Below are 27,973 nucleotides of genomic sequence, written 5' to 3' on the forward strand. Positions count from 1 at the left end.
CCGAACTCTCACATTATCGAAGTCAAACTTCTCTCTGGCTCTCCCATTCTCTATGTCCATCACAAATTCTCATTCTTCTTCTTCACAAAAACGCCTAAATTACGGACTAAATTCAATCTTTGAACACTTGAACTCTCAGGTTCTCATCTCCCCACTCTTGTATTCACACACCTGTGCATAATTGTACTAAAAAAAAATTTTTGGGCTTCGCCCAAAGGGACACATAAATATGTAGCACTTCCTATTTTCGAATCCTAGATCCGCCCCTGCTAATTTTTAGTAACAGGATTTATGCTGGTCTGTTCCTTCTCACAGGTATGTCACCAGAATGCTACTTCAGCAAGGAGCAACATATGAGACGTTAAATCAAGTCGCAAGCTGTTTATCTGTTTAGGGGACTACAGCAAAATTGAAAAGCCCAGAAAGCATCTTTGAGATTAGGTGACATGCTCGATTCCATGTAATTAATGGACATCATCAGGGTTGAATCTTCTCGTAATGATTGCATGTGGTGCTGCCCATGCAAAGAATTTTGATTTGTACATAGCTGTAATGGAATAAGTAACTCTTTTTTTAAGAAAATAAAGCAAATTTAGGGTTCTCCTGAACAAGTGTAATTAAAACGTTTGAAATTGATTATTTTTCGCTCATCATCTTTTGTACTCTCACTACTCTATTACAATCCTGCAACCAATTCTCTTACAAGTCATGAATGAATATCTCAGTTCTGAACTTTTAATTATACTTCCATAGTTCCACATTCCTACATTACTTTGAATTAATTAGTGGTACCCTGATGTTTCAGTACGTTAAAGAACCAAGTCACTAGGACATTTTGTATATGCTGTAGTAAACTAGTAATAGCGGATGAGGACAATGAAGGCACGAAGCCTATGAGGCCAGGATATTTGTCTAGACTTTGAAAGGGATTTCTCAGAAGTCGTTGCTCGTCTCAACTCTCAAGAGGGTTTCGTGGCAGAGTAACCACCCTGTATTCGCTATACAATGCGAGCTGCAGACGTGTCTAGAGGATACTAGCCCAGTGACATTTTCAGGCTCTGCAGGAGTTTTTGACATAGAGGTCTAGCTTGCTTTCGGAATTACTGCGTTGATAGGTTGAACTGGAGGCATTATGGTCGTGAGGACAAGTATGCATCACATGACCAACCACTACTACACAAAATGCTTCACACGACGGTTTAAAACTGTCGTCTCACGTTTTGCATTTCCGTGGTCTATCGAGGCGTCGTCTGATGAAAGGCTGTCACACGACGGTTTTCAACCGTTGTATACCGATCATTGGGTCGACGGTGTGTAGCTAAATCCGTTGTCTGATGGATCGGCAGATCTGTCGACATGCTGTCGACAAGCTGTCGACAGAAATTTGTCATGGTGTGACTTCTATTCATACCACGGTTTTTAGGATTCTAGCCTTGTCTCTTTGTTGTTCAGAAGTCAGTTTTATTTTTAAGACGTTGTGCAAATTGCATACACACGACAATTCTTCCAACATAAATGTGGTGTGACTAATTCAGTGTATATGTGCTTTCATACAACACATATAACTCTAACCGTCGTACCATGACATTTGAGACAATGATATCATTAGAAACCGTCGTGTGAATTATAGAAAACTTTATCTGATTTTAACCTATAAACCTCGTCAGATTGACATATTTTCATTTTGTTGTCCAATGACAAGAATTATTCATATTCAATGCTGGAATCAAAATACCAAATAAATAGTCATTTATCAATATATATCTAATATTGTTATAATCCACAAAAATGTACCTAAATGGATTTGACAATGCTAATATATTGTATGCACAAAAGGAGTATTTCCAATAAACTCCCATAGCAAAATACATCCAAAAATGTACTTAAAGATTGTCAGGCCAGCCCCAAACATAAATTTCAAGCCTATTGCACTTCAGACCTTCCAGGCCATGAGCTTCAGCATACTTTATAGGCCATGAGCTCATCACCTTGTTTTCTTTTTCTTCTCATGCTAAATAATATAACAATTGATGCTTTCTTGCTTCTCCCGCTCATCTTTAATTGGAATCAGTGGTGGCATTACTGATTTCAGGCTTTTGGCATGGACTTGATGGCAATCTTGGCTTAGTTGGGACTTCATCCTTAGGAAGAAATATAAAAGGTAAAGACATGTTACTAACTGATTCCCAAAATGTGGTACATCATTTCTTCTAGAATTGTGAGAGGAATGAGCTCTTTGGAAGGCTGCTGTACCCTTAGCAGTTGATTGTGATTGGGCAGCTCTCTTGCTTATTTCTTTACCGCCCTTGCAAGCTTCTCTCCTCTCTAGAGCATTGTATCTAAAAGAAACAATAGGTGCATATTACACAAACAAACTACATACCATATTATATACAGACTCCATCCAAAAGAACAAAGAATTATTTGCTGAAATAGATAGCTACCTTACAGAAAACAAAAAAAGGAAAGAAATAAGCAGCAACTAAGGAGCTCTTCTTATAATTGATAAAAGTGCAGACTGCAGCGCTACTTGAATACTACACTAATCAATTTTTACCCAACAGAATTATTATGATTATCATCAGTGTGAATTAAAAAGTCAAAACATGTCAATGAATGCTCCACTATTCAATTTTTTACATAATTAAGGGCAAGTGCGCAACTAAACCCGAAATGTAACTACCTGCCTGCTACATTTTTGGTAAATGATAATCACAGAACTGTTATGTTCTAACATAGCAATATAGAGGAAAATGCATACCGCTTTGTGAAGATATTGCTTCGGGTACTGCTGGCATTTTGGTATTCCATCAGTTAAAGAAACAAGTTAATGGAAAACAAGGCCAATTCCTGTGGCAGAAAAAACAATAAACAGGAAGCATCAGAAACTATAGTAGGGTCATATAAAATGAAATCAATGGAGAAAATGGTTTGTATCTAGATAAATAAGCAAAGAGATCATGATTAATAGCAGTAGTTTCTGTAAAAATATAGTAACTTGGAGCCTTGATAAAACAAAGTTCACAATGAAATATGCTTTGCAGCTGCATTAAAAAATTCAAAGCTCTAAAGACCTCCATTTTCAGTTTAAAAAAAAAAAAAAAAAGACCTATTCAGGTCTTTTTTTTAATACTTGCTTCTAGCTGCAAGGGAAAAGATATGGACAGGAGACTTGAACTGGGTAAAAAGAATAATGAGAAAGGACTTATTGCACCTGAATATGTAAATGGTCCTGAAGACTTGAACTAAGGGACATATATCATGAATACCGGAGATTACCATAAACTATACTTCTCATTGGAAATCATAAATAAGGAAGATTGTTATCCACAGGAAGTCATTACACCTGATGAACAATTAGTTATCAATTGAATGTAACTGCTTGGAGATGCTTAAAAAGACCGTGGTCATGAAACACAACATACTGATTCCTTCTTGCCATCAAGATTAAAAGAATGAAACTAACTATACAAATGCAAAAGCTATATGCAAAACAGCAAAAGGAATACCAAGAATGCACCAAGTGCAAAACAAAAAAAAAATCATTTTGTTATGGATGTATTAAGTTAAAAAATCAAGCCATTATACACTTAACCATGAGCAGCAAAACATTACTAGAACAAATATTTAGCAGCAAAACCTATATCTCTAAACCTATTGGCATGCAAAAGTCATAATGGCTATCAATGTGAAAAATGAAAAGATATCTTTCCCCCCCCCCCCTAATTTACCTTCTTTTTAACTACTATAGGGATCCACTTACTCTCTAAAAGTTCAGCACATTATACCTCAAATTGAGGTTTCCACACCACAAGGGCAGTCCTTTTAATATGCCAGCTTTCAACTAAGAACACATACAATTATCAATTAGCAACAGAACTTACATAAAAACTGAACGCCAACCAGATAGAACCAGAGAGAGTGGGAAAGCCAGAGAGATGATCCTATGAGCATATGCAGTTAAGCTTTAATCAAGTCATCTTAAACAATCTATTGGGCATCAACAATGAAACCAATCAACCACAAAAAAAATTAAAAAACTTTGTCTCATCCACCAAATACTAAGTGTAAAGGTCTGCTAAACATAAACACTTAAAACTTACTAAAGTAACTTTAGTTTACCTCAACTCTGATTAGTATATAGTTTACAAAGATGCATGTAAAGTATAGTAGTGAAGGTTTCACCAAATAAAAATAGTGGTTCCCTTGTCTTGCCTTCAAGAACATATAGTAAAGCTCAGGAGATTTAAAAATTTCAAATACCTGTATACAAACCAAGTCATTCAATAATATTATAAAAAAGTAAAATTTATACCATATCATTAACACCCACAAAGAAAAAGCATCAGATAATATTACCTGAATTGGATTATCTATGCCAAAGATATCGATTGAACTACTACACAACACCATTGGAGCAACACACAGCATAGAAAGCCCTCCAAAATATATAATCTGTGTGACCTGAGGAAAAACTGCCTTCATTTTCTTCTTTTTCAAATTGGTCACAGAGGTCAGTGTAAGCAAGCTTCTTAAACCTATATTCTCCCACAACTCTGCATTGCTTGCTTTCACAAATAGAATTGCAGGGAGGACCTATAATACGTTTATATACAAAATAACCAAGAAAGTTCAGAACACACACAACCAAACCATTAGAAACTATAACGTCAATGCAATACATGAAATTGAGTGGGGATTTAACACAATAAACAAACCTCATTCAGATAAGCAGACAGCGCAGCAGTGCTGAGCTGGGCTTTGTTAGATGTCGTTGGTGAGTTTCTCACTAAGATAAGCAATGACAAGAGCCATACATGGAGTCACCTAACAATCAACCAAAATCCAAACCACAATCACAAACACCCTAAACCAAGCACATAACCAGGGACTTTACACGAACAAAACTTGCTCACCACAGCTGAAATCCCAGATAAAATAGCGCTGATGACCACTATCTTCACCACCATAATCGATATCTGCAGAGCATTGGGTACAACAGTGTCATTTTCACAAAAACAATAAAAAACCACATAACAAATAACACACCCAACCATTCGAAAATTGAAAGACTCAACTCACATTAAGAACAGCATACATAGTATGCCCAACATCCGAGGCATTAGTAGTGATCCTAGAAGCAACATCCTCAGTCTGTTTCACCTTGGTGCCTTTAAATAACACCAAGTCCCTCTCCAGAACCTTCTCCCGGACATGAACCCGAACCCAAACCCAAAACGCAGCGTTCAATGCAACCTCCCATAGTCACGCCTGCTGCCATAGATGGTGGACGAACCTCGCCAAGACCAAAACCCCTAAAGCCAAGCCCTCATTTCGCAATCGCCGAAAATGGTAGCCAAAACCACTATTGATCTCTTAATTGAAGTAGTAGCAACTTAGTTACCTTCTTGGCCCAAATTTTGACATTTTTGCCTTCAATCTCAAATTCACAGCTCCAATGTTTGAATCCAATACTGAGACCACAAAATTCAAATCCCAGTTACCCATAGCTAAATTTTGAATCAAAATACAGAGAAGTAGTCTCAACCTGAATCGCGATCAAAATCCTGAAGCCTGTCAAAAATCGACGCAAATCCCTAACCCTAACTAATCCGACTCCGATTTCGAACCCTGGCAATTCGAGGTCTTCTTTCTCTGATTCAACTCCACCCTTAAAGCAATAACCACCATCGCCGAAAGATCTGAAGAACCCTAGAGAATTCTTTCCCTTCACTACTTCCCAGATCGAGTAACCAGATTGCTAGAGGCAGAGATGGTTTTGGTCGAGGTTTGTCGAAGAGAGACAGCTTTGGTTGGGGTTTGTCGAAGAAGAGATAGGGTTGGGGTTTGTCGAAGAAGAGATAGGGTTGGGGTTTGTCGAAGAAGGGTTTGTCGAGGAGAGAGAGAAGTCAGGGTTTGTGAAGAAGAGAGAGAGCTCTGTCGAAGAAGAGAGAGTGTCGGGGTCTGTCGAAGTAAGGGCAGCGCATTTGTGAGGGTCTCTCAGTATCGGGGTTAGCAGCCAGCGTTCACTTCATGTCTTGGCTGGGTAGTTGTGGAGTGAGTGCCGCTTTCTTCTAGGGCTTTTCTTTTTTTCTTTTTCTTTGTTTCTCAAGTACATTTTGGTCTAAATGGGCTCATTTGGCATGGACACATGTATAACTGTATAAGCAATTAGTCGATGCATATATGTAGTTATGTACAAGCCATCAGACAATGGTTTTACATATAAGTGTTGTCTGAATGCCACTTTAAAATTTTCAATTTTGCCTCCTCACGTTGCCTGGTGAGAGGGAAATAAATTTGGGGGGAGAGAATGGAGGGAAATGTTGGAGGGAATGTCGAGAACATGTTTTGACTTGCAAATCTATAGATTCACACCACAGTTTTAAAGTAACCGTCATATAAACACTACATACTGAGGAAATTGAAGTGGTGCCAATTGGTGCGAAACTTGCCGTTTCTCTAACCATTTAACCTCACACCACGCTTCCATTTATAAATGTCTTCTGAAGCAATACATAATTCCAGTATGAAAAACACCCGTTGGTTGAATTCATATTAGAAGACGGAAATTTTACAACCGTCGTCTCAATAATGAGAAATTATTCACACCACGGAAAACAGTGTTACGTCGTCTGAGAGGTGTCGTGTGAAGCCTTTTGTGTAGTAGTGAACTGGAAAGCATTCCTCTTTTCATGAACCATTTAAGACTGGACAACAGGAAGCATTCCTCTTTTCATGATCCTTTAAGACTGTCGGGTCTCCTCTTCCATACTTCTTGGTCGACCTTAAAATTGAGGTCATGGATAATTAGTCCGGACTTGCTCATAGGTGATTAGTGTTTGACTTAAATACTGACCCACACCATAAGATATTAAGATGTGCCATTAAATACTGACCTAACTGAGCAACTATATTAGCTACCTTTCCCCCTCCTAATCTCCTATATTTCATTCTCTCATCCTCAGGGTGGTAGTTTCAGAGCCATTTTATTTCCTAAATCCTCTTTTCCCATGTACCTTTTCGCCTCCTATATTTCATGCGTTCTTTAGAACTTTGAATAAGGCAATTCTGTTTAGGGTTTAGGATCAAATGTGCATTCCTACTAGTCCATAAATATGCTAGTCTATCTGCTAATGTTTGTGTGTATGTTTGTTTGCTTGTCATTCGATTTCTAGTTCAATGATATAGTGAAGATTATTCTAAGTGGTGCTTTACGAACTTGTTCATGCTAGATTTTATGAGTTAGAAATAAGTGAATTGCAACACAATCTATGCCACCTTTACTTCTGTAACTCCTATAAGCAGAACTAATTTTAACATTTCTGGAGTATGATCTCACCATCTTTCCCAATTTCCAGCATTGGACTTTGACAGCCTCCCCTAACTCTCTTCTTTTCTCGGCTTTTTTCCTTCTCACATGTATGCCACCAGAATGCTACTTTTGCAAGGGAACTACATAGGGTACTTAAATTTAAGTTGCAAGCTGTAATCCATTAAGAGGACTGCAGCAAAATTGGAAAGTTGTTGAAAGTAGGCCTGGGCACGGTCCCAGCCCGAGGGTCAATATGCTGAGCCCGGGACCGAGCCCGAAGTTTTCCGGTCGGTCTCAGATGAAGTTTTCCGGCAGTCGGGACCGGAGAGAGCCTGGACCGATGTTTTCCAAGCCGGGTTTCTCGGGTTTTCGGGCCTTTTGCACCATCTCAAGATTTGAAAAATCCGGTGAAGATCCACCACCGATCCGGTTAGAAACAGATCAACAGATGAAGGAACTTGAAGAATTTGAGGAGATCGAGGAATTTGACGAAGAAATCCGGCCAAAAACACATTCGTCGTGGTTTAGATGGAGGAATTTGAGGAGGTCGACTGGTTGAGGTTGTCGCTGTAGTGGCAACAGTAGCCGACTAGCCGTGCTCTGGAGAAAGGCATAGTTGACGAACCTCGTTGAAGGAGACGGGGCTGAGGAAGCGGGAGGGAGAATAAGTGGGTCATGATGGTGTTGATATATGTGGGTTGCCGGAGGTGGGTATATCTGGGAAGAGAAGAATTGAAGAGAAGAAGAAAGAAGGAAGAAAATCTGGAGGAGAAAACGTGTGGAGAGAGGAGGAAAAGAGAGAAGGGCCCAACGTGGAGAGAGAAGGAGGAGACTAATAAAAATATATTTATTAATTGAAGGAGAGGACGTGTGGAGAGAGGGGGAGGAAAAGAGGGAACGTGGAGAGAGAAGGAGGAAGACTAAAAAAAATATAAAAAAATATTTATTAATTGAAAGAAGGCTCAACGTGGAGCCTATAAGAGAAAGGCATGTGGCATAATGACATATATAACATATTCGGGCTTTTATCCGGGCTTTCATGGTGGTGTATTCTCAGGCCCGGGACCGGCCCGTTTTATTCTTAAACGGTCCGGGCCTCAAATTTTTGTGTTTTTTTTCCTTAAAGCCCGGCCCGAACCCGGCGGTCCGGGCCGGTCCAGGCCGGTTTTTCGGGTTTTCGGGTCAAAACGCCCAGCCACATTTGAGATCAAGTCCTCGAATGCGTGTAGTGAATGGAAATAATCAAGGTTGAATATTTCGTAATGATTGTGGTGCTGCCCATGCAAAGAATTTAATTTGTACATAGCTGTAATGGAATACATAACTCTTCATGTAAGAAAATAAAACAAATTTAGGCTTAGGGTTTCACCTGAACAAGTCTAGTAAGTGAGTAGGCCGCTAGTAACTAGACTTTTTTTTTTTTAGTTTGAAAATACTTCAATTGAAAACCCGAAAGGGAGAAGGCACAAACAAGTACATAAACCAAATACAACTGAAACATCTAATATGAATACCAAGCAAAACTACAACAACGAAATAATGAAAACTTGGTGAGGATAAGAAAGCCCATCATTAGTTAAAAGAGAGACAAGAGAGGTTCGGGGTAGTCTAGTAACTAGACAACATCCAAAATTGATTATGTTTCATTTGCCTTCGTATGTCTGTTGTTTTTATTTGATCCTTAGTTACCATCATGGAACCACATTTCCTACATGCCAAAATATTGAAATCCAAATCCAATGTTGCATTGAAATCTATACAATCTCAGTTCTAATAATACTTTACTCAAATTTTGTAGTTGAACAAACGTAGTCAGTCGGACATTGTGTATGTAGTAATACCGGATGACAACAACAAAGCCTTTCAGTCCAGGATATTTCTCTCAACTTTGGAAGGGAAGTCTCAGGAGTGGTAGCTCGTCTCTAGGAGAGGTTCACGGCAAAGTAACCACCCTGTATTCGCTATTCATATGCGAGCTGCAGACGTTTCTAGAAGAGACTAGCCATACCTGCTGTGACTAATTTGGCCGCAGGAGTCCATCAAAGAGCCACGACTCTGTCGCAGTGACATTTGCAGGCTCTGCAGCAGTTTTTTGACATGTGGCGTAGTTCGGTTTGTGAATGATTGCGTTGGTTGGTTGAACTTGAGGCATTATGATTGTTAGGATAAGTATCCATTACATGACCAGTTTCTACAACTGGAAAGCATTCTTCTTTTCATGCCCTTTTAAGACTGGAAGAGTCGGGTCTCTTCTTTCATGTTTCTTCTTTGGTCGACCTCAAAATCGAGGTCATGGATCATAGATGGAGTTTAGTGTTTGACTTGACTCGATGAGGTTTTGTTTGTATTTAAATTAAATGATATAGTGCCAGATGAAGAAGTTAAGAGTGGGAACACGACTACACCAAAAGAAAAAGAAAAAGAAAAGGCACCCACACCATAAGAGTTGCCATCAAGGGCTCCCATAGCACAAATACTGGCCATACTCGGAACCTATACCAATACCAACCTCCCCCTCCTACATTTCATTCTCTCATCCTCAGAGCTCATTTCCTAGATCCTCCTTTCTGATGAACATGTTCGAGTTTCAACACGTATGTTAAGCCAGTAAATAACCTATATACTTGATCAACATCTTTCAATTTTTGAATGTCTTTGTTTTTCAACAGTTACAAACATAAGTATGAGATTGAAGAGGTTGGGTAAAATCAGAAGTTAAGTGGAGTAAAAGCGCCACAACAGCGTGCTACAAAGTACTACATCTTTAAGTTGCTTTCAGCAATTATTATGCAATGCAAACTTTTAAATACACATCTTTGAACTCGTAGTAATCGAGTATTATCTTAATCCAACGGACAATTGTCAAGTGAAACTGGGTATTGTATACTATATCGTATCACAACCAAACAAAAGGAAATTTGAACTGTGAGCAGTATAATACTGGGCTTATTATCCCAGTTGAACCAACAATGATACAATATATACAGCTACAACTTGATCAACGTTACAATGTGTTCATAGTTCTTTGATCAAAAAGAAATCTTAATAGTTCATTTCTGCCATTTTTGCGTGCACGACCTCATTAACACAAATAGACACATATACTGTGCCATGTTTCGCTACTAAAAATAGAAACATGGCACATTTTACAGAGAAGATAAAAGGAAAAATAATTAATCGAGAAATACCACAAGGATGCAGCATGGAAGTTTGACAACTTAAAATACACGGGCACGGCCTCTCTCTTCCTCCAGAAAGCCTTCAATTTGTTGAAGTGCCTGTTAAACCATACAGCAAAACTAATCAATAAGAAAATACTATAGACAAATTCAAAGTAGCTTCAGCTTTCTTTTCTTATCCCTTCAGTTTACATTTGTCAGCTAAGAATCTAAAATTGAGACCAAGAGAAAGAGGGGAAACCTCAAGAGCAATAGCAGTAGGTGAGAGATTGGATACATCCCTACAACCCATTTTGGCTGCAATATCTGCACAACAGATAATACAAACCATGAAAATTAAACTTGATCTCTTTTCTGTTTTATGTGATAAAAAGAAAGGGCCACAAAGCGCACTTACTTTCCACGGAAACCCGAGCATTGGCATTGGCATATGCATCACCTCTTTCTTCGAAAATACTAGATAGACGCATAAAGGTCTGCATGGAAAGAGAAGTGTAACAATTTTTAGTCGGTACTTTTTTCATTTATACAATTGAAGGCTATTTTGTGAGAACTTAACATATATGACATACTTTGCTGTATGCATCTCCTGGCCCCTGATGCAAGAGAGGACGAGAACCAGTTCCCACATCTGCAATTCTCTGGGCCAAGGCTTCCAAGGGTACATCTAACCATACACTAATCCCGTTCTGCATACATTTCCTGATGCATGAAATAGAAGTCTGTTAACACCACTAGTACAATACACAGAGAAGTCAAAACAAAGAAAACTTAATACCACATGTATGTATGATACCATACCAGTTGACCGGCCGAACTACTGCACCTCCACCAGTAGAGACAACATGACGTTGCATCATAGACAGCTTTCGTAGGGCCTCGGTCTGAAAATAAACCATGCACTGTATCAGTAATAGAAGAGGGAAAGAAGCACTGAATTATAATTGCATGATAACTGATGACACACTGAATTTATGGTGCAATTCCCCTTCACACCATGAGGGCGGCCACATGAAATAGGATACCAATTTTGACAATTACAAAGTTTCATGATACACATATAACTCCGGAATGGTGTGAATTCTAACTGATACTTAAAGTTTCTCTCTCAATGCATCATAACATGAAAATCTGCAGAAAATCAATAAACAAAAATGGTTCCCCAACTAACCTCCTTGTCTCTAAAGAAACCCTCTCCATAGAGCTTGAAAATTTCAGGTACAGTTTTTCCACCTGCCTCATGCTCCACGAATGTATCACTGTAGCACCAACAAGAATGCCAAAATGCAAAATACTACTCAGTAAAATGTGATATACCTAGCAAGTAGATCATCAAGACAATCATGCAAGGCATAGTTCAGCTTTCTGACAATTCCAGTATAGTGATGCTATGTTCCTAACGAATCAAACTCATTGGGTCACAAGTATTTCCAATGCCATGATCTACAGTTTTCATTTAGTTAACTTCTAGCATTCATCTATAACACTCGAAAATTTATTGCTCCCATTAAGGCTTCAAATAGACTTGGAAAGAATACGCCATAACAGAAAATCAGATGAAGCGCGCACATTTTTGTATGAAATACAAACTTGAAAGTAGAACGAGTACAAACCTATCAATAAATGAATAATTAAGTGCCTGTGCCAAAATCTTGCCAACAGTTGTTTTCCCAGAGCCCATCATACCTGCAACTCAGAAATAGTTTCATCAGGTACGGGGTCATAACTTTATTAACTGAAGATAGAGGGCTTACAAACGGACTTACCAACAAGATATATACAGCGTCCCTTTAAGTATGGCTCAATCTCTTGGGACTTAGTCTGCAACATTTATAAACTTTCAGTAAGATATATACCCAAAACTGTTCAAGTTATGCATGTGGATGCTTATTATCTTCAGACCAAAATATACAGATTTACTTGGCAGGAGATATGCACAGCGATTATTAATATCAAAATAGGCGTATCTTACCTTCAGAACATAAGATTCATCAAAATGAGCATGAAAGTTTCCAGATTCCACTGGTGAAGCTACACAAGTAATATTTGAAACGGAAAAAAAAAAAATTAGTTCTCGAACTGAAAAGAAAATGAATTTAACATGCAGGCAGATATACATGAGAGGAGGAAGGGAGTGAGAGATGGTGAATAATTTTTTTGCCAGGAGTGCCCATCAAAATGAGCATAAATCAAATTTTTTTTCATCTCCCAAGTATCAAAAATATGTTTCTTTTAATTTCCTTTGATTGCAATAAAACATCATAAAAATTCATCCTCAAGCCCAAGTCATTAGGATATGTTGTCAGTACAGTAGAACTTCAATCCAAGGACAATCAATTCTACTAGGCCCAGTGACATTATTGAGACTCAAACAAAGAAAGTTCATTCAACCCAAATTATTAGATGATGACGACAAACTTTTTTCTATCAGAAAACAATTATATCTCTCTTTCTAAAAGTTTGATTTTTTTTTCCCTCTTATTTTTGTTCAATCTTAATGCAAGTACTGCAGCAATGGCTAAGATTGAAGCTTTCTCAACAACTACAAGGGGATCACCTACCGTGAGTTAGGTTGATGATTACAACAGCTCATGTCTCAACTTCGGGGTTAAGAATTAATGCGTTAAAGCTAATTGCAAATTTGTCTTCTTTCTGTAATCCTTTTTTAGTTTTAATGCTCGAAATTAATCCGAAATCTCTCTAAACAAACATTATAAATCAAGAATTCTCAACAGTTTTAAAAAAAAAAAAAACATAGACAATAACAAAGAGGATCAAATGCTTCTAGCTACCTGGATTCCAGTGGTTGTAATCCACAGCAACATGTCGATGCCGATTCGATTTCGGTAGGTGAGCTGCTGCAACAAGCACATGACGTTTGCTTTGCTCCTCCTTCAATCTCCTCGAGAACCGCGCCAAGCCACTCGGGGGTCTCCTCTTCACCTTCTCTGAATCAATCCATGTACAAAACTGAAACCCCTTCACCACAGCTCTGGCCTCCATAGAAAATCCCACCAGCCAAATCTCAACAACCAAACCTGATTTATATATACACTAATGATTTTCACTGCAGAAATGAGCCACCAAATTCCAAATTAGATTCAACAAAACACCACTGCTGCCCTGTCCTCAACTCGCATCAAAGATTCAATCTTTTGCATCGTCACACATAATCAATCATATCCCAGATTGCCAAAACACTTCATTCAGGAAAGAAAAGAAAAGAAAAAACAATGCAAGGTAGCATGAAAGACCAAATCTTTTTTCCATTGTGACAGAACAGAACTGAAATCAAAGCCGAAAACCCAGATTGGAAAACACAAAATTTGTACCTGGAAAACAGAAGCGGAATCTACGCTGGATTTGAGGCCGTTGTTTTTGGTATTTGAAGTCGCTCGTTTCTGCTTCCTCTCCGCGCAAAACAAATATTTAAGGCGTCGCTGAGCGTGTGTGTGTGTGTTTCCGAGTCGCGTGATAAAGTGACCAGTTGGGGCACGGTTGGTCTGTGCCTCTATTTGGGGGGGGGGGGGGAGGGGGGCGCGCGGGGCAGGTCTTATCTCTCTCTCTATTTTAAAGAGTATTTGGGATATACTCCGATACTGGCATTGTTGGGATTTAGGGTATATGAGGGTATTGAGGTGACGTGGGATTGTGGATAAGAGTGTGAAGCGGCTGTGACTCGCCGATAGCAACAGCTCACGGTGTTTACCAACCCCTTTTGGGAGAATGAGTGGGCTTTTAGGGTTGGTGGCATAAGGATATACTGGGGTTAGGTGCGTAAATACATGCTTTTTTTCTAGTGGGTTGGTGCAAAATCTGACTGTTTTCCACTTTTTGTTATGATTTTCTTAAAATTCTTCCATCTATTTATATTGGTATAAGTGTATGTTAGTGTTTTAAATTTCTTCTTATAAATTATTTACGGTATATTAATATATAAATAAATTTAGTAGATCACTATGACAAAGTGGTAGACAGAGGTTCTGTATTGGACTATTGGTAAACTAACTTAATATAATCTTGAGTTTCTACGATTGTCCAGTCAGTCTATGTTTGATGTAGAATTAGATTCGCATAAAAGAAATCCGAAAAAAAATATGGGTGGAAAACCAAACCATAGGTATTAAACAAAATTGAACAAAATAGTTCTGGTTCGGTTTTTATTTTTGTGTCTTTGGAACTGAACCTAATCAAACCAAAAATTATTCCTTATATTCTTCACCTATTGTTTTTATTATTTCTTTCTTTTTATTTTTTTTATAAGTTTTTATTTTTTTGGTACTCATTTTCTCTTTCCTTCTCCCTCTGATCTTTGTCTTTCTTTTTCCATTTTTTTCTATTTGTTCCTTCTTCTTTTTTGAGTCAAATGAGATCAGCCCTTTATTGAAATTGAAAAATTACAACGAAATGATGCCAAAAAGCATCAATAAAAGAAATAAACAATGAGAAAGGAAAATATGCGAAAATTGGATCTGAAATACAAAGAATTAATGAAGCAAGAGCAGCAATGTCGAAACGCAACGCTGATTTTATATACGGATTGCAGCCGTGTAGTGATATGAGTAGTCAGTAGTTTGACTATCCATGTAACTCCAACGCACACATTGACAAAAACTAGTTTGGCGCCGGAATGAGGGCACTCTCCCACCTAAAGATTGAAGTTGGCCAAGGGTTTCAGAACATGGTCATGTTAGCAAACGATCTTTCACAAACAGATACCATAACCCGAGGTCCCAAATCCAATACCAGTAACGACTAGAGGCCCCAAGCCAAACCAAAAATTGAAAAGCAACCCAGCAATCATAGTGGGCCAGAACCCTAGCCCAACAATGAAAGTGGGCCAGAATCCAAGCCCAAAGTCGAGAGCGGGTCGGAATCCAAGGCCACAGCCCGCCTGGATCCCAAATCCAGATCCTCCTGCTCTGGTTCCAAACCCGATGTGCGATCCTGCACCACCAGCGTGAACCCCTGCCCCAGTCTGCCAACGAAATCCGACCACTAGACCTATCGAAACAACCCCAACAATGAGCAACCCAGCCAAGCAATAATCGAACCTGATCTCCCACCACCTGCACAAAGCACCGTTGCCTTCACCGGAGCTCAAGCCACCTAGATTACAAGGATAAAAAGTAGTATCACCCGGATCCCACAGTTCCCCATAGCCACTGCCATTCGTGACCGCCAGCGAACAATCCATGCCATCCCTGCAATCATCAAGTAACTGCAGCCACCGTTCACAATTCCCACCCAAAACTATCCCCTTGCCTTCGACCACAACAAGGATAAACAAATAGAGGCCAAAGCTTGAAAAAATATCCAAGAATGGAGCAGGTATAGAGCGCAACGAAAACATGAGAGCCGCCACTGTCCAAACCCTAGCAGAGAGCGCTAGGTCGAGAGACTTATTTCCCTAAGTAACAGGTTTTTTTTCCCCTTTTTTCTTCCTTGACATTTTTGGAAGAAATGATTATCCAGCTCCTTTTTTTTTCTTTCTCTTTCTTCTTAAACAAATGAACTCTAATTGATTTGACCCGAACCGAGATTCAAGTTTGAATTTGATTCACTATGGTTGTTGTGTCTAAATGTGAGAAAACTGACCCGATCAGAACTGAACCAAAACTCAAGTTCAATACGATTTTTTTATTTTGGCTCAAATTCAAACTACGTTGGACCAAATCCAACCCTAATTTGATATACCAATGCTTGAGAAGATATTGAAAAGTTGAACCGTATATACATCCAATAGTCGATATTGTAGTTGGGATCATAGAGGTGCATCTAGAGGTAAAGAAGGAAGGGGAAAAGGAAAAATTGTCGCTTAATGAGATTTCACACCAATTCGATATGTATGAATGATATTAACTCAGTGATATAGAGCCAATTTCAATAAACTTATTAAAACTCTAGCAAAGTGTTAGACATTTTTTTCTATGGATTAGGTTCTATTGGAATAACTTAATTGACAAGTGGTACCGTCTTTACAAATTAGTTATTTTAAAGGGTGTCAAACAGATACATATTAGATTGAGTTTTTTTTTTTTTTTTTGAAACGGGGTTTGGAACCCAGCCTAACTGGGAGGCTCAGCCCCACGCCCGGAATTATTATTAATAATAGATGGATAATTGTACAGCGAGGGGGACATATTACCTAAACCTCAAGTACTAGTACAAGCAGCCTCATAGAGAACATCATGGATAATCACAGGTGTCTCATCTAACCAATAATCATCTAAGTAATCAACACTAGCAAGATGGGCCAATCTATGTGCCACACCATTTGCTTCAAGATAAATAGAGCAGAGTGATGAAGAAGGAATTGAACGCAAATAAGCTTTACAATCCTCTACAATACATCCTACCTCAGATAAATCTTCTGTGTCTCTATTAAGTGCATCAATCACCATGGTACAGTCCGTTTCAATGTCCATGTTATCCATTTCTTGGTGAATGAGAAGTAGGAGTCCTGCTCTCATAGCTTCAAATTCCATCTGAATAGCATATCGAACATGGGAAAAGGGACGAGCAATGGCAGCTACGCACACACCGTTCTCATCTCTAATGATTGCCCCAAATATTACAAGTTACTAATGAAGTAAATGATTCATAATTCAAATGATTACTATACTCCTTTTTTTTGCAGTATAAATTTTATGGTAATCTTTACTAGTAACTTGTAATATTTGAATTATGAATCATTTACTTCATTAATTACAGAAATTTTATGTCACATGACGACGAGTTCGACACTTCTAATATTATTATTAACCTAGTAAATATAATAAATAAATAAAACAATATACACTAGACAACATGACATGTCGCATACGAGACATCAACTTAATCAGGAAATTTTGTCGATTAATTATTTCACAGACAGTCAGACACAAGAATCTTTTATAGTTTTATCCTAGCGTTGACCCAAAAAAAAAAAAAAGAACAACCATCGATGGCAGACCTCCAGTAATGGTTCTGGTTACTAGATTCTTTTCACATTCGATCGATGGCATGCAGGCCTCCATTTTCCTCCTATTCACTATAGATACATTCCATTATTGATTAAGCTGGATCCTATTCACATTCACATTGACTTCTATCTAATTAATATGTACGTTTTTGTACATTTTATTTGTTAGCTAATGCATAGAAGGATTAATTCATTTCTGTGGAGCACGAAAATTTTAGACGTACCTTCATTTGGATCAGGATCGATCGTTCATGTTCGTGTACTACCAACACGTACGGAAGACTTATTGTCACTAGGATTTGACACATGCATTCATCGATCATTTCATTGAAATGAAAAGAAGGCGATCGATTAATGGATTTATATTTTGATTTTGTTCGAGTCTTAATTGTCCGAAAAGAAATGAGAATGTAAGTGATGCACATACTTACGTACAATGAAATGAATGATTGAGAGGCAAACTCATGAAGATATATATGAGGACAAGAGTACCGGTTTCCTACTGCTGTATTGTTTTTACATTTTAGCTGCTCTTTTGTGAATAAACGTAAAAATAACTGATGTATTAGAATAATTTTCCTTTAAAAAGTGTTGAGGATTACAGTTCGGAATTTTCCGTTTTATTAGGACAACTATATAACATGGCAATGCTGGATGCTTTATTAAGACCTAAGACGTTTGTGCAAAGCTGATAGATCCTTTACAACTTGGAATGAAATTTTTTTTATTTCTTGCTTCCTTCTTCTTTATCTTAGAAGGGGATTATTAACAAAAAAAAAAATTATGGGATTAATTTGAAGAACGAAGTACTATCGCTTGAGTTAGTTATATATGCAGTCCTTTTTTAACTAATCCATTAGATTCTTTTATTTCTATTAGTACCACCATATACTACGTATTGTTTCATGAGAATGGCATGCCTCATGTGTTCCATGCATGCGATTATAATTTCAATTATGGACACCCTTGAACTATATAAGACGAGTTATACTTATTGAGGTCGTACTTTTGAATTTTTTTTTTATGACAGTACTTTTGAACTTTTCTAGTTTGTTGTTTCATTGAGCACAAGATACATGCACCAATTTTGTGGCATGCAGGCACCTAATTTTGAACTTATACACCAAATATCTGGAATCCATTAAATAATTAATCGAGCTTGCGCAGTGTGCCCTTCCCATTTCCGGGTATGTCCTGGTAGAAAAGTCGAGTTGGGTAGTATTTTTTTTTTTTTAAATAGAAGTTGAATTCATTAGATCAACAGTAAAATGACTAAAGTCTACCAAAAATTACATAAAAAATCCGACAAGAAAATCCGGAGTAACATATCTAAGCTAAAGCAAACATTTAAAGATCACTGAGACGCTCACATTTAAGCGAGCCTAAATAAGAATGAACAAACCTCGCCTCCTACAGAAAAGAAATCATACAATTAGCCCTCACTTGTCAATCACGCAATTGTGGTACGAGCAAGACACTAGAAACGTCAGAAGACTCATAAAACTTTATCCAACTTCACACAGGCTCAATACCCTACTACATTAGAGCCTAGATTGCCTTGACCTGAGCCCAAGCCCGTAGGTCCAAACCCAAATCAATTCTTGGCTAGCAGGAAAGCTCCCCTGCCCTATCATCCCAAGGTTAGGCCCAAACCCAAACCCAAGCCAACAGAGGAGGAGCCTCCCTGCACTATTGCTTCTTCGCCTTCATTGTCACCCTGTCCTTCGGCGGCAAGCCTTTGGACCACAGCATTGGATCGAGTTCATTGCACTCACCACCTTCTTGGCCGACCACTCCGCCTCCTCGACAACTAACCACCACCAATCGAACCTGACGCACTTGAAACAATCCGCCAAAGCCTACAGCAGATCACTCCCTTACTCAGCCGGCCGGCCACTCAAGTCACTATATTCAGGAATACAACCCAAAAGCCCAGATCGGAGCAAGAATCCAATCGAAGCCTCTCAGCCCCGAATCCACCAACACGACCAGTCTTGTCACGCTCGCACATGGCTTTTCTCCACAAACTGAGAACCGGTATCAGTGGCGGACCCAGCTTTTGTTTTCTATGGGGGCGTAGTTAAACATAGATAAAAAAAATTATTCGAATAAGTACCTAACAAGGCAACAAGTAATTAAGTGGGGGCATTCTCTATACTTCTACTTCTGTTGATTCTGACCAACAAGGCAACAAGTATCAATTATATACATTCTCAACAAAATTTGAGTGGGCGCGTCAGCCCCCTCTTGCCCCTACATGGGTCCGCCAGTGACCGGTATAGTCTCACCAAGCCGTGGCCGATGCTGGACTCAGTCGAATCTGACGGCTGCCGCTTTGCACGTCACCCTAGGCTTAGGGTTTCAACTCGACTCACGACAGTCGGGTTGATTAGTTGTTAACGCGTGAATCTAAATTTTCATTTTATGATCATCTCCAAGGACCACTAGGATGAGCTTTTAATCAAAATTTAAGAAAATTTCAAAAAGGACAAAATTAGTTTAACCTTATGCTCTACCTCGCGTTTAAAGTAATAAAATTACTTTAATTTCTTATATAAAAGGGGTGAGAATAGCCTCACTAATGCTATGACATGGTTGAAGCAGCATCTTAATGAAATTTCTAAAACTATGTAGTTTTCAATAACTATTTTGTCGATAATTTTTTTTTTTTAGAATATATTTTGTCGATAATTTGATTCAAAGAAAATTGAGAAAGATTCTAAATCGGATCGTACCGAAATTTTTTAGTACTCCGAAAATAATATTTATCCTTAATCATGCAAAAAATAGATAAGAATTTTGGACGTATATTATTTGCACCGCAAGGTGCACGGAAACAGGAGACCATCCCATGAACTATCGATCGATCTGCAATAATAATCGAAATGACTAGCCACGTTTTGCTCTTATTTCTTCTCCATGTCAATATTTCATGGATCTAGCTATCTAGAACTCTCATAGCAGTAGACATGAAGGTGAGTCATCCAAGCTCAGAAAGCTATTACGTAGTAATGAAACACCTAAGCATAAAACTGGAACACGTTGCGTCGACCTAACTGACTAACCAGAAATGCATGCATGCTTCAGCTGTAACACATCAGCTATGAATGGATCAGAAACCTAACTGGCTGACATGCCTGCTTCTTCGGATCTGCTGCATCTGTGCATGTGAGCCTCGTAGTTGTTGTAGCTGTGCTCTTGAGCTGAACTGCTCTTGAGTACTCTTAACCACGGTAACGGTAGGCAATGTGCGAACGGCAATTGCTGGCTGGCTACCTCACCATCAGTTCATCACGTGTTTCATATACGACGGACGCCGTTATTGACGGGTGCCTGCATATTAGGTTTTCGATTATGACTGAACGTCGTTCTTGCTTTGAGAGATCCATGATGACCTAGCTATATTTAATGTACGGACATGCCCAGGCTAGCCATACAGCTACTCCAAGAACACACGTAATACTGAAAACAACTCTATTCAGTTTAATCAAAAATTAGTGTTTGAGTAGTTTTCAGGAACTTTTAAGGTACTAATTACATGCATGTAATAATTAAACAGCTACAGTATTACGTACTGATGCTCGTTTTCTAAAGCTGAAACTTAAAAACCCAACCCCCGGTAGTTAAACATGACTATCAAGCAGACTCATGTGAGTTAGATTGGAGGGTACGTCAGTAAAACGGGAGAAGTAATTGGTACACTCGGAGGGAATTGGTGGGGGTGTTTCGGTATTGCCCCATAGGAGGGACGGTTGGAGTGGATAAATATGATTTCAAGAGTGCCCTAGCTACCTGCCACGTCATAGAGTGGCTCTACTTAAGTTTTGTTCTCAATAGGGAAAACCTCGCTCCACTGTATCAAAACAGACGCCTGGTAATGCACAAGCGTGACGGTTTTATCAGCTTCTTAATTTGTTTGTTTTCTTAGTCAATGTTGATTGATTTATCTTTCCTTTTTGACCTTTTGGAGCGTATTACTTGGTTCAAATTAATTGAATATTTACATAAGTAAGAGCATGTAAAATTAAAATTTTAAGTGAAATTTTTGTCAGAAACAAAAGTAAGATCTGATCCTCAAAGTCTAGTTGATGATATTGTAATTGATAATATGTCTAGTTGATGATTATAGGAGCGTGATATTCTTTTTTAGGGTTATTATCACAAATGGTACCTGAACTATACCTCAATTTTATTGATGGTACCTGAACTTCAATTTTGATCACAACCAGTACCGGAACTTTTCGATTTCATTTTAAATGGTACTTAGAGCCACCTCCGGTCAATATTCTGACTAAAAACGACATGTGAGGCGATCATAGTGATGATTTGTGATGATTTCAAGGGTTGCGATCATATATAGTGATGATTTTTTGGTAATAGACTTGTCTTGAACTTGAATTTTTTTTTTTTTAATTTGGCTTTTTTGGCCAGAATAGTGACCGAAGCTGGCCTTAGGTACCATTTAAAATGAAGTTGAAAAGTTCGGGTACTGGTTGTGATCAAAATTGAAGTTCAGGTATCATCGATAAAATAGATGATACGTTCAGATACCATTTGTGATAATAATCCTCTTTTTTACTTATTTAAATCAGACAAGATTTTTGAGTCTACATTTTGTTTTTAGAATATAATATTGACACACATTAATGAAATTCTGGTAAAAAAAGAAAAAGAAGATCTGACTCTCAAAGTCGGTTAAACTAAATTACAAAAATCAAGACTCTCCAACAAGCAAAAGCCCAGTCCCACAAGCAAAAAGCCTGTGAGGTTGATGGCGACCCACAAGCAAAAAGCACCAGTCCTTGATAGTTTTCGAGTGTCTTTGAGGTTGTTGGGACTTGTGGGGATAGAGGAAGGTTCACGCGTCACAAGGAGGACGAAGGCCTTTGTCTACTCTCTAGTTGTCACTTGGTACTGGATTATTCCAATGACCTAGAAGCCCTCTGAGGCATATTAGTGCCAAGCAAAATTTGACAACAAATGGCCTTCGTGGTCCATTTTAGTCCGATCGATCAAGCTAGCAAAATAGCGACCATCTCTACCGACTCCATTATTTGTACCGCTAGGCGGCTATGATTTGTTCATTATCGCAAATTCTTGGCTAGCAATGAATTAGACTTTTAGTGCGCTTACTTTAGCTAAACTGTCAATGATAATATATTTCTTTGGTTGTCTTTTAGTCCACGGAGGATTCCAAGCTTGTTCTCCATATTCTGGATAATGGTGCCAATTTTTTTAAGTTAAGCTCTGGACAATGATTGTGAATCCTAAGCTTTTAATAGCAACTGTTTTTTTTTTAAATGGGAGAAGAATTTGAACTTAAACTACCATAGGATAAACCGATAAAGTTGATTTCGATATCTTTTATGCTTTATTTAATTAATTATCAAAATTTAAATAAAATTTCTCATTGTTTGATTTGAAATTAGCTCGATCATGGAACTCTTTAATATATATTTCCTAGAGAAAGTATCAAGGTAGCACACCTTGTTTACGTACATAATGCAATGTATAACTATATACTATTAAAGCTCTCAAACGAATTAACTATAATCGCAAAGAAATAATGATACTTTTTAGAATTATAGTGAAAGGAATAATGATACTTCGTAGAATTATAGTGAAGAAGGGTACAAAGATAAAATAGGTTACAGATTTGATTTTTATTTTTTTATTTTTATAACTTGAATAGAGGATTAGGTGATTGCAACCGGGAATCCATCACCCGTCCCTCTATTTATTTTATTAATAAAAAAAAAGGAAAGCACAAGAAAAGAGAGGGGGACAAGAACCAAAATCTCTCTGAAAATAAGATGAAGTAAAGTACTCAAAGTGAGGGCAAGAAGTTAACTACAATAAATCTGTGTTTTTTTGCTCTCCCAACACAAGCAAGATTCTAGCCAGTCATATTAGTCAAATTTGTGGCTCTGCTCTCACCAATAACCTGGGGAAGTATTTAGGAATGCCTTTAATTCACTCCAAAGTTGTTAAACGTACCTATGCTTCTATAATTGATAAAGTTCAATGCAGACTTGCAGGTTGGAAGAGTAAGCTGTTGAATCTTGCTGGTAGAGCAACCCTCATCAATTCAGTCACCTCCTCTATGCCTGTTTATGCCATGCAAATGGTAAAAATTCCAGCCTCTGTGTGTGATTCTATTGAAAAGTTAAACAGAGATTTTCCATGGGGAGATTGTGATGGCAAGAAGAAAACTTGTCTTGCGAATTGGGATTTGGTATGTAGACCTAAGGAGTATGGTGGTGCGGCTAAAATAGCTTCATAATTTCACCCTGCAAAAATATCGAGGTTAGTATAGCACAAGCAAGGATCGTTCAGTCCGGGGATTGTAGGGTACACCTGCACAAAAATGTCAATTAACAAATAAAAGAATAAAATGGGGGTTTTGAGATTTGGTTCCTAATCTACTTAAAGTAAAAACGAAACAAATAAAACTATCTACAATGATCGACTTCCCTAACCTAGACCAATGCCACTCGGGAATTACTAAGTGTAAAAACAGAAAATCCATTTCAACATGCTACAAAAACGTGCCCATCTTAAATGTCTAGATAAGAGCTCAAATCAAAAGCCTCAACGGATCAATCCATTTATCTAATTCGTTCTAATGTAGGCTTGGATCGGAAAAGTCCTTACCAAGCCCAAAACTACTAATTTTCGAAAACACTAGCGTAATTCTCTTAACTAGTAGTATTATCTAACCCTCGAATCAACTCACACGTGCAAATGAACCATTACACATAGAATTTAACACGTAATTTCCAGAATCGTTTAACCATTCAACATGGTTTTTACCACTTTTTAAAACTAATTGTTACTTGTTTAACTTAACGCCTTAACAAATAACAATTACTCTTGGAAAATTAAGCAAACACACAACAACTCTCACCGTTATTCTAGCATGCAAACTTATTAACCTAACTCTGAAAATTACCTAAACACGTAAAAGGGCACAAGATTGTAACATGCATCATAAAAGAATTCTCAAAATTAACTCAATAATAAACTGAAAATCTCAAAAATATTAATAAAAATATTCTGAAAATTTCATGTCTCCAATTACACAACTCGCAAATCCAAACACACAAAACCGAAACAAAAATTGTAAGTAGAGTCATAGTTACACTTTGAAACTTTCCTCAACGGCTTAGCAATAAGGTGATAAACTCGTCTCTGCTATGGCGGTGGAGCATCCTTGACTCAGCACCTAAGAACTTCGTGGATTGATGGATGGATGGTGGTCACGGTCTTGTAGGTGATGGAGGTTTGAGGAGTGAATTGGGCAGAGTCTCGAAATAGTTTTGGCCAGGAAGTGATAGGCAAGGAAGTGATGATAATTCTAGTCTGGATGTTGCCTATTTATAGGGGAGCATTAGTTGGCTTTTGTCGATCATACCCTTCATCATTTAGACAGATGGGATTGGATCATAATTCCTTTAATTTTCCAACTGAAACGTCTCCTTTATGGCCTTAATTCCTCTGAGAATGGGGTCTTTTAACAAGCTGAAATGTCTTTCTCTTATTTATTTTCCAGTTGAAACATCTTTCTCCTTTATTTCCCTTCTTCATTGCTTGGTCAAACGTTTTAAATGCTTTATTTTCTGATTCCATCATTGCTGTTTCCAAGAATTCCACCAGGCAAGGTTTCCTACAATAAGGAGGAGAATATCATAATGTTTTAGAGAAAATAAAGGGAATTAAAATGTAAAAACTGCAAAAACAGTCGACAGTGAGGAATCCTGATCCAGCTAGGATTTTTCATTAATTTTGTGTTTTCTACCTATTTCATGCCAATCACTCAACAAGACTCTCAAAATGACTTAATGACTCAAAACACGAAACTAAGGGAGAAACAAGGCTAAAATGGGGCACATACCCAATAATATCGTCGCACTTTGTGCTCCTATCATATGGTGGTTTAGGAATTAAAGGAATCAGACAAATGAATCAAGCCATGCTTGCTAAAGTGGGTTGGAGGATGTTTCGAGACGATCCTGGGCTATGGAGTCAAGTTCTCTTTCAAAAGTATGTTAAGAAGCTTCCTCTGTTTCACCCCCAGTATACGTATCCCTCTGGCAGCTCAAGTACTTGGCTCAGTATTGTTCATGGAGTGCAGCTTTTAAAGAAAGGCTTAATTTGGAGAATTGGTGATGGTTGTTTTGTCAATTTTTGGAATGATACCTGGTTATATATTGGTCCCCTAAGTCGATATGCCTCTAATGCTGCTAGTCTGCTACTATTAATAATGATTTGAAAATCAAGGATTGTTGGAATGGTGATAGCTGGAATTTGGTTTTCCTCAAATCCCAGTTGAGTGATGATATTGTTAATCAGATCATTAAAGTGTCTCCAGGTTTTGTGGGTTGTGGTTCTGATAAGGTTATTTGGAATGGTACTAGCAATGGCCACTTTACAGTGAAATTAGCTTACTCTATCATCATCCAGGAGGAAAATCTTGCCAAGTTTCCTTGGTTTTTCTTGTGAAAATTGCCTGTCCCTCCTAAATTGAAGTATTTTTTGTGGCTCCTCTATCATGGTAAGCTTCTTACCAATGTTGAAAGAACTAAAAGAAAGAGATGACTACTGTTTCATCTTGCCCTGCTTGTCAAAGACAATCTGAAACCTTACTCCACTTATTTCGTGATTGTCATGTGGCTCAAGCGGTTTGGAATGGTATTATATGCCTTGATACCATTACTAGAACCAAGGATCTTGATTGGTCTACTTGGATTTTTGCAAATGTTCACTGTAAGAGAGATTGTTATGGTGGATTAAAATGGTGTTCAGTTTTTGTTTACACTTGTTGGTTTCTATGGAAATGGAGAAACAAATTGGTTTTTGATCCTGAATTCCATTTTCCATATAATCCTAGCAAATTGATCATTAATGCTATCAGAGAATGGACCTCTGCTAATGTGACCAAGGCCAATTCTGATGGTAGAATCAATATCAGCATGGTGTGGAGTAAACCTCCAGTCAACTTTTACAAACTTAATGTTGATGGTGCCTGAAATCGGAATGGACAAATCGAAGCTGGTGAAGTTTTGAGGGATCACTATGGTAATTGGATTTCTGGATTCAGTGCTAATTTGGGGTGTGGATCTATTCTTAATGCTGAAATTTTGGGTCTTCTTCTTGGATTAAGATTGGCTCATAATCTTTCATGCCTATATCTGATGGTTGAAAGTGATTATGAAGTTCTAGTTAACATGATCAAGCAGGGTGTGAATGATTTACATCCTTCTAAAACTCTTATTGACTGCTACCAATTTTTTATTAGACAATTTCCTCACTATGAAGTTAGCCACATATATCGTGAGATTAATCAGGTTGCTGATGTGCTTTCTAAATCTGGAGTAGATGTTGAGATTGGAGTGCATGTTATGGAGCAACCTCCTCCACAAGTTACTTCCTTCTTGTTGGATGACTTGTTTGAATATCCTAGATGTAGGACAGTAGTTCCTAGAGTGTAATTTTTCTCTTCTTTGTTGCTGAGCCGTTTGGTCCCCATTTATTCAAAAAAAAAGAAAAAACAAAAAGGTACTCAGAGTGAGCACTAAGCTAAAATAATTACAAACTGATGAATAGAAGAAGAGCATGCAGTAACCATGCATATATATGTGACCATGCAGCAACCACTTATATGGAACTCCATATAGTGCCTCAGCAACCATGCAGCATAAACCACCATAACCCAAGCCCACCTTTTCATGAAATCTATCAAGCACATTAGAATTAGCTAATATGGAAATTCGGTAAACCTTTTTAGATTGTGAACAAAGGCAGCCGAAGCACAAGGAGGGCAAGAGTCCCACCAATAATGCCCCTCATGATCCACCCCATAGTTAGCTAAGTAGCCAGCCACTTGATTCCCTTCTCGATAAATATGTGAAAATCGAATCTGCATAAAGGAGAGAATGGTACAACAATTGACCCAATCAACACTTACACGCCAAGGGACTGAGCAATTTTTATTTTAACAATAAGCGGAGAATCAAATTTGAGATGTTTATCAACAATTTAGTGAAGAGCACTCGATCAAAATTCTCATTGCTCGGTTATTCTTCAATAATAATATAAAATAGTTTTTTGATATAGAAAATGGAAAAAATAAAAAGAATCCAAAAAAGGTAGTGGGTCTGTGTCGAGATCTGTTATTGATCGACTTGGTTATACTTTGCTTGGTCTTTTTTTTAAAAATAAAAAATAAAAAATAAAAAAAATGTCTCCCCTAAACTAGGATTGAGTGTGTGGTTTGAGAAGAAGTTTTTCTATGCTCCCGTCTCACCAAATAGATTATGTGACAGCCCAATTAAAATCTTCCATGTGGATATTGTCACCAACTCAGATCCACATTGAAAACAAATTTTCTATAGCACCCTTTCTCTTCTCTCTACCGAAATTGTTTTTCTTCTCCAACCCCTCTACCATTCCTTAAGAAGAAACCAGAACATCAAACATGATCATGGATCGAATTTGAATGTATTATGAGATAAA

General features: G+C 38.0%; 1 protein-coding gene and 1 long non-coding RNA gene across 2 annotated transcripts; both read right to left on the bottom strand.

Annotated features, from left to right (window-relative positions):
* Window positions 1–1,705: 1,705 nt before the first annotated feature.
* On the bottom strand, window positions 1,706–3,824 carry LOC121051469. Its single transcript, XR_005805797.1, has 3 exons — window positions 3,789–3,824; window positions 2,762–2,850; window positions 1,706–2,339 (listed from the first exon to the last, which is right to left on the bottom strand). It is a non-coding gene; the product is annotated as an uncharacterized LOC121051469 (long non-coding RNA).
* Window positions 3,825–10,229: 6,405 nt separating this feature from the next.
* Window positions 10,230–14,004, bottom strand: LOC112185839 (shikimate kinase, chloroplastic). The gene is made up of 11 exons (XM_024324165.2): window positions 13,827–14,004; window positions 13,287–13,561; window positions 12,467–12,525; window positions 12,261–12,315; window positions 12,108–12,180; window positions 11,666–11,753; window positions 11,296–11,378; window positions 11,067–11,196; window positions 10,892–10,970; window positions 10,736–10,800; window positions 10,230–10,593 (listed from the first exon to the last, which is right to left on the bottom strand). The coding sequence occupies exons 2-11, from the start codon at window positions 13,495–13,497 to the stop codon at window positions 10,534–10,536; spliced, it is 903 nt and encodes a 300-aa protein (XP_024179933.1). The 5' UTR covers window positions 13,498–13,561; window positions 13,827–14,004; the 3' UTR covers window positions 10,230–10,533.
* Between the last annotated feature and the right edge of the window lie 13,969 nt (window positions 14,005–27,973).

The sequence above is a fragment of the Rosa chinensis genome, chromosome 2 (genome assembly GCF_002994745.2).
Source record: "Rosa chinensis cultivar Old Blush chromosome 2, RchiOBHm-V2, whole genome shotgun sequence".
Classification (NCBI taxonomy): Eukaryota; Viridiplantae; Streptophyta; class Magnoliopsida; order Rosales; family Rosaceae; genus Rosa; species Rosa chinensis.

What these genes read in the sequence shown, in the direction of transcription:
- LOC112185839 (XM_024324165.2), bottom strand. Translation starts at nt 13,497, where the DNA reads ATGGAGGCCAGAGCTGTGGTGAAGGGGTTTCAGTTTTGTACATGGATT. An exon ending in ACGCTGTATATATCTTGTTG is followed by an intron (nt 12,181 to 12,260) that starts GTAAGTCCGTTT and finishes TCTGAGTTGCAG; the next exon opens with GTATGATGGGCTCTGGGAAA. An exon ending in TGCTCGGGTTTCCGTGGAAA is followed by an intron (nt 10,801 to 10,891) that starts GTAAGTGCGCTT and finishes TCTGTTGTGCAG; the next exon opens with ATATTGCAGCCAAAATGGGT.